Source organism: Sorghum bicolor, chromosome 1, assembly GCF_000003195.3.
Source record: "Sorghum bicolor cultivar BTx623 chromosome 1, Sorghum_bicolor_NCBIv3, whole genome shotgun sequence".
NCBI lineage: Eukaryota > Viridiplantae > Streptophyta > Magnoliopsida > Poales > Poaceae > Sorghum > Sorghum bicolor.
Genome location: NC_012870.2, coordinates 52827794 through 52834881, shown reverse-complemented (window position 1 = coordinate 52834881; position 7088 = coordinate 52827794). Strand labels below are relative to the sequence as shown.

At 42.6% G+C, this 7088-nt stretch overlaps 2 protein-coding genes across 2 annotated transcripts; one reads left to right on the top strand and one right to left on the bottom strand.

Annotated features, from left to right (window-relative positions):
* LOC8083606 lies at positions 485–3963 on the top strand. The gene is made up of 4 exons (XM_002467337.2): positions 485–640; positions 1542–2965; positions 3074–3186; positions 3321–3963. Exons 1-4 carry the CDS (start codon positions 615–617, stop codon positions 3756–3758), a joined length of 2001 nt encoding a protein of 666 aa, XP_002467382.2. The 5' UTR covers positions 485–614; the 3' UTR covers positions 3759–3963.
* LOC8083882 (acyl transferase 1) lies at positions 4237–6629 on the bottom strand. The gene is made up of 2 exons (XM_002464744.2): positions 6189–6629; positions 4237–5423 (listed from the first exon to the last, which is right to left on the bottom strand). Exons 1-2 carry the CDS (start codon positions 6627–6629, stop codon positions 4491–4493), a joined length of 1374 nt encoding a protein of 457 aa, XP_002464789.1. The 3' UTR covers positions 4237–4490.

Below are 7088 nucleotides of genomic sequence, written 5' to 3'. Positions count from 1 at the left end.
AATAAAAAATTCGTCTCACAAATTATAGCTAAGTATACAATTAGTAATTTTTATTTATATTTAATGTTTCGTGTATGTGGCGAAATATTTAATGTGACGAAAAATCTTAAAAAGTTTTTAGATTTTAGGTGACTCCTTCCGTATAGGAGTTAAAAGTTATTTTGGACAAGGTTTAGATCAAATATTAAAATTATAAATCTTCAATAACTTTTAAATTGTTGAGTTTGTAAATGTGAACATTATATAAATATATTTGTCTTTAAAAATACTTTCATAAATATAAATATATATATAATTTTTCTTAAATATTTTTTGAGGAACTTTTAAATATTTTTTATAAACATAAGAGGTCACACACACGGAGTCAGGGACTGAGGAGTGAGGACAGCTCCGGTTACCCCGTCGCAATCACTACCCACCACCGCCGCCAGCAGAGGCGGGAAACCAAACCTAACTCATTGGCGAAACGGCGGGAAACCAAGAACCCTTCCCTCCCTCCCTCCCCCGCCGCACCCACACGGCAACATTTCACGTCCTCAAGGCCATTGCCCAACCCTTATCCTCTCGACCCCTTGGTCGGCCGGTTGGGTTTCTCGGCTGCGGTGGAGCTGGCAATGGACGCCGTCGCTTCTTCTGCCAGGTCCTCCTCTTTCCTCGCTCTTGCTTGCTCTTTGCGTGGATTGGTTAAATGCGATTTCGCCTTTTCCCCCATCTTTCCCGTTCGAGCTAATTTCAATTTCGGTACGGATTTCCGTGGGTTAATTTGTCTGCGTTGCTTGTTAGTTTGTCCTCTCGACTGTAGGGGACGGCCTAGCTGTCCATGAATTTCAGGATTCCAGAATGCATTCGAGGGTTTTAGTTACACGAATTGCAGCTTGGAGTGTGAGAGTATATGTGGTCAGGGCGGGGCGGGGGAGTAATGGAGTATGCTTGAGGTCGGCAAGATGAAAGAAGATTGCCAAATGCAGGGAAAATGATTGCTGCTTTCACTACCATACTCTCCAAAATACCAGATGCTGCGAAACTATTATTTGACTAGTGCTGTTCTTAGTACCCTGCTAATATCAATTAATATCTTTGTAATTTTGCTAATCCAAGTTTCAACATATGGCCTACTTTAGGCTATATGACAATGGTTTGTGGCCAGTTATGAAGAACTAAACAAAAGTACCCAAAAGCAGTTGCATTTGTTGTGACAATTCTGAGTCTACACTCTAGAGTGATCTGTGCCAAACTTGGTTCTTGGTGCATCCTTATTGCTATTTTGCTCAATTTATTTTTATCAAACCACACACCAAACAGAGAAAGACAGAAGAAAATAAAGATGCATTGTGCAGTGTGCTTGCCTAATGACAGCAACAAAAGCTGTGTAGAGAAGCCAACTCTTTTCATCCTTTTTTATTACAACCCAAACATGGCAGAGCCAGTTGTGTAGGAGCTTGCAGGCATCTTCTGTGGAGTGGCTGAAACTCTCGTTGTGCTATCCATTCTTGATGTACTTTAGTGAAATATTACATGACTGACGAGAGTGTATGATGCAGACTAGGTGGCAATGACCATGGAAATACATCACAAGCTAATCATTTGAGATCGGTTGATCAAGGTATTGATGGGCCAATTGACATGCTTTCTGTGCCAAATACAGAGCAAGCAATGGAGAAAGGAGAAAATGCTCAAGCTATCAACAATTCAGAACAGATGGAAAAGAAGAGAAGGGCTATTGATCGCATGGTTGCATGGTTCAGTGAAGCTGGGATTCCTTTTAATACTGCTTGTATAGAGAGTTTTGACTTAATGGTAGAAGCAATTGCACAATGCGGCCCTGGTTTTCAGGCACCCTCTCTTGGTGAGCTTGATGGCCCCTTACTTCAGAGGCAACTTTTAGCAATCAATGGTTCAGTTGAAGCACTGAAAAAATTCTGGATGTCCGAAGGATGCTCTATTCTGGCTTATACACAGATTGATGATGATCATAGACGGATGTTAAACTTGGCAGTTGATTGTTCTCACGGTGTTTCATTCCTTCGTTCCATTGAACTACCTTCAGGAAGCTACGACCAAGCATTTGTTTGCCGACTAGTTGATTCTTGTATTGAAGAAGTTGGAGAGAAAAATGTGGTGCAGGTCATTGGAGACATTAGTATGGATAAGATTGGAGCAAAAATGCCTAGAAAGAGACCGAGCATATTTTGGACTCCTTGTGCTGCAGAGTCCATTCATATGATGCTTGAAGACATAGGGCATATTTGTTTAATCAAGAAAACAGTCGCTAAAGCAAGATCACTCACAGCTTTTATTTATGCACAAACAGATTTGCTGGACATGACCCGCCAATTCACCAACCAGCATGATTTGGTTCATGTTGGGATAACCTATTTCACCACCTGCTGCTTGAACTTGAGGAGCCTTTATGATAAAAGGATTGAGTTGAAGACTATGTTTGTTTCTAAAGAATGGGAGGACAGCAAGTGGTCGAAGGAAGCAGTGGGCAAGAAATTCTATAATTTAGTAGTGAGCCATGAGTTTTGGCATAATGTGCTATATGCTATAAATAGTTTTGAACCACTAGTGGAGGTTCTGAGGATGATGGGGAGTGGCAAACCCTCTATGGCATACATATATGGTGAACTTGTCAATGCTAAAAAGGAAATTGCCTTCCGCTTTGGAAACAAGGAAGAGCACTATTTGCCAATATGGCACTATATAGATTTTAGAATGGATGAGTACATGAAGAAACCATTGCACTTAGCTGGTTATTATTTGAATCCTTCGTTCTACTATCAAAACAGAAATGAAATTGAAAAGACAGAAATCTTCAGAGATGCACTAGTTGAGTGTGCGCGTAAGATGTACCAAGATGAGTCTACACAAGAGAAAATTGTGCATCAATTGAAGCTTTACAGCACTGCTTCAGAGAGTTTTGGAACAGTGCATGCCATTAGTACTCGGATGAATGTTGACCCAGGTAAATTTCTTTCAGGACAAAACATCTAGGCTTTTTTCGATTTGTTTGTCATGGTTCACAATGTCTTCTTTAGTTGAGTATACAAGCTAACTCTTGTCCTGTATGTAGTTTCCTGGTGGGAATTACATGATGGTGGAGCAAAGGAGTTGAGTGCAATGGCACTGAGAATATTGAGGTTAACCTGTGGCTCATTGGCCTATGAGCCAAGTTGGATTGAAATGGTAACATAGTGATATGCTAGTTTCAAACATTCATCCATCAGTTCTTCAACTTATCATCATTTCAATTGTGTAACTCAGATATTTTTAAGAGGTAGCTAAGAAATTCTGTTACACTATTCTCTGTCCCTTTTCAGATCCATAGAGAAAAGCCATCTTGGATTAAAAATAAGCAATTCGAGGATTCAGTGTTTGTGACCATCAACAGAAGGATACAAGGGAAAGCTCAAATGAGGGACAGAGATCCTATACTTGCGTATCTTCCCCGTGATAACGAACCGTTTGAATGGCTGGTGGGCATGTTTCATGCCCATGTACCGCATAATAGGGATTTGCTGATGGCAAGAGCAAGTGGCGATGGTGTAGGTCTCGCAAAGCTGGCGAATAAATTACTTATGGAGGCAGAGTATGTGACATCTGAAGAAGAAAGTGATGAAGAAGCACCAACGCACTCCATCAAAAGGAAGACGACGTCTGATGCTTCATGCTCAAAACGAGAGAAGAGACCTCAGCTGGTCAAAGGAAATCTGAAAGATGATGAGTCCGAGGGAAGTGATGGAAACATCAGCTACTAATCTTTGGCGATATTCATGGCCTTGTATGTATCACATTAAAAGGATGATGCTTGATTTAGTATGCTTTTGTGGTCACTGAACTCTTAGGCGTACGTTGCTGGTGTTAGGGGTTTGGAACTCTATTACTTTGGTTCGGCTGTTAACCAACAGATGTCTGTCTGACATCTGAATGCTTGGAATCAGATTTGGTTATTTCATTTCATTATCATGATGCTTTTGTTAGAAGTAGAAATGAAAGGAAAAACTAGAGCCCCTGTTTGTTAGATACCAAGTTTAACATCCAGTGAGCTAATGTATGGTTGCCCAGTTATTACTGTGGCGCCCCCTAGATGGAAGGGTCCTTCATTCCCTCCTAGTTTACAAAACGATAGTAGCTCTGAACTTCCGAAACGTGAGAATGTATTTACATATTCCAGTAGCAAAATGATACCACTAGCTTCCAAATTAGAGAAAAGAAGATTTGAACATGGCTTTCAAATTAGCGAAACGGCAATACATTGTTCTTGCAAAATTTAAAGAATCAGAACAGTGCAACTGTTTGTCCTCTAGAGTTAAAGAACAAAGAAATCCAACTGTTTCTCATTGCAGAAGTCAAACAAGAATGAAATCCAACTGTGTTTGACTAAACACTCAGCCATCTCAAAACGACAAAAATACATTGAGCACAACAGTAAATCCTTGTAGAGCTTGATACCTATAGCATATAGCTGCTAGAGGGAACTGGGGGTATAATTAGAGATTCTTGTCATGCTTGTTGAGCCAAACAGCCATCTCTTTCTTGAACCTCTCCATCGCCGGCCTCGGCAGCAGCAGCGACACCACCGTGGAGTCCTCGCCGTCCTCGTTCTGGCACCTCATGTGATGGCTTCCCAGCTTTGAAGTGAGGTCGCCGGCGAGTGGAATGCCGCCGCCCACATACTCCGCCCACCCAAGCTGCAGTCCTTTCCCGGCAGCAATCCATCTGGTGTCCGAGACCTCGTACGTCCTGTCCATGGTCAGAGGCGGACACTGACGGATGTACGCCGTCGTATCCACCATCGATGCTAGGCACTCCTTGGTCACGCTGAGCTTGGTTTCGCACACGAGCTCCACCGTGTCGGCGAGCGCCTGCCGGCAGAGCTCGTCGACGGTCAGTTCCACTATAGGAGAAACATGTGCATTGCCATAGTAGCCCCATGGGATGAGGGTGTGGCGATTCCACCTGCCACGGGCATTCATGGTGATCATAAGCCGCACTCGCTGGCTAGGTTCATAGCCCAGAGCTATGGTGCGGCACCGCCACATGACTGCAGTTAGAAGCTCGAAGGATGTCACTGAATCGGCGAGGTGTTCCGGTATGTGGCTTCGTAGAGCGGCCACCTCTCTTTGCCCAAAGACAAGGTATTGGGCTACCATGCGATCGGGTGGAGTTGACAGCATCACATCGTCAGATGTGGAGCCTAAGCTATCTAGCAGTGGTTTGTATGCAGGGTTTGGGTATGGGATGGGGCTTGTGTTGTGTGCTGTAGTTAGAAGCTCTCTTTTCCAAACTGGAAGAATGCTCGGGGATGCTTCAACCATTAGTTCAGTTACACTTGTCATGAATTGAATCATACCGAATCCATCTGCGATGTTATGACACATGTGGAATCCAAGAACAAATCCACCACATTTGAGTTCTGTCACCTATATATGAGGGAAAAAAAAACAAGTCACTTATGGTAAGAAAATTTTTACCTATGTTAACCTACTTATTATACATTCAGTGCATACATTTTTGATATCTCAGAACTACAAATAACTTCAGAAAATTTTCTGAAATAAAAATCTTTCTAGCTGTGCAATAGAAAGCATATATAAAAGAAAGGAAAATATCCAAAAATCAGAAATATTTTATGATTATAACCTATATATACAAGGTACTCTGCCATATCTAGGTATCAGGTTTTTTCTGCTGACCAAACTGGTTTAATTCTTTTTTCCAAATTAAATTTATAGCAAGAAGGCACTTCAACAAAAAATCATTACTATGTAAAAAGTTTTTCGGCCGATAACATCTTCTATAATCATATCTCCTTTTGAGTCAACATCCACTTCTTTCTAACTTGACTTTGAAAAAAGCTACTTTTTCAGGAGTTTAGTCTTGACTCTTGACCTATTAAAATGAACTATTTGCCTGAACTAATTAAATTTTCAGGCCAAATTAAAGATGTAGCACACTGCTAAAATTACAATTATATCTGAAAATCTGGTTAAATATTTCAGAATTTTCGTTAAAAAAAAAACTAGTTCAGAAAACATGTCAGAAATCCATATCCACTTCTCACGTTCTTAGAAGATTTTAAAAGATTTTGACAAAACATAGAACCCACTTGGAGAACAGTTATATAGGGAAAGAAAAGAAATCAAACTACGTATACGACGTATATATAAAAATAATATAATAGGTACCTGCATGAAGAGCAATGGTCTGCCAATGACGGCTTTGACATCACCAGGATCGCAGAGCAGCTGGTCCAGGCACGGATACGGCGGCAGCAGCGGCTCGCCGAACTCCTGGAGCCGCACGTCGGCGTCGGCCTCGACGAACACCACGCCTTCCGCGGTGCAGTCGACGACGAGCTTCCCTCCGGCATCCTCCCTGAGGCGGCCGGCGATGGGGTAGTAGTACACCAGCGCCTCCGCGAGCGCCGCCTTGAAGGCCCCCTTGAGGTCGGCCGGCCTCCTGTCGTCGGTCCGGCCGGGGCAGGTGCGGAAGAAGCCGACGACCGTCTCGTAGTAGCGGAGCAGGCGCTGGTCGTCGATGTCGGAGAGCGGCTTGGTCTCGCGTGGCGTCGGCCGCGCCGGCGACACCAGCTGTGGCTCGCTCCGGCGTGCCTTGAAGGACACCATTTTTATTGTGGATCTCTAGCTATTGGTTTGGATTTTTGGACGACTGTGTGACAGTGTGCGAGTGTTGATCATTTTCAGCTGGACTGCGATACTAGCAAGGTGATATATATATATATCGTCTTCTCTTGGCAGGTGGAATTGTATAATTATTATTAAGATCTTTGGAAGAGGAGAGATATCCTGGCGCTAATTAAGAAAATGTTGCTAATAAATATAGCAAGCAAGCTGGCTGCTGGCCAGCAAGTTAGCAGTAGTAGTCCATAATTACTGTTGCATTGCCAGCTCAAAGTTACTTATGTAATACTACACTCCTACGAGCAAAGTTTAATAATACACCGCCTTCTTGCAGCCTACCCATACAATAGTTAGCTATTCACTATTAATACACGATCCACTTATTTCTCTCACAAAGTTTCTCGGTATCTAAGCTGGCTATAAGCTTACAGCCTGCTTCTCCTC

What these genes read in the sequence shown, in the direction of transcription:
- LOC8083606 (XM_002467337.2), top strand. Translation starts at nt 615, where the DNA reads ATGGACGCCGTCGCTTCTTCTGCCAG. An exon ending in GCCGTCGCTTCTTCTGCCAG is followed by an intron (nt 641 to 1,541) that starts GTCCTCCTCTTT and finishes TGTATGATGCAG; the next exon opens with ACTAGGTGGCAATGACCATG. An exon ending in TCGGATGAATGTTGACCCAG is followed by an intron (nt 2,966 to 3,073) that starts GTAAATTTCTTT and finishes TCCTGTATGTAG; the next exon opens with TTTCCTGGTGGGAATTACAT.
- LOC8083882 (XM_002464744.2), bottom strand. Translation starts at nt 6,629, where the DNA reads ATGGTGTCCTTCAAGGCACGCCGGAGCGAGCCACAGCTGGTGTCGCCG. An exon ending in GACCATTGCTCTTCATGCAG is followed by an intron (nt 5,424 to 6,188) that starts GTACCTATTATA and finishes CCTCATATATAG; the next exon opens with GTGACAGAACTCAAATGTGG.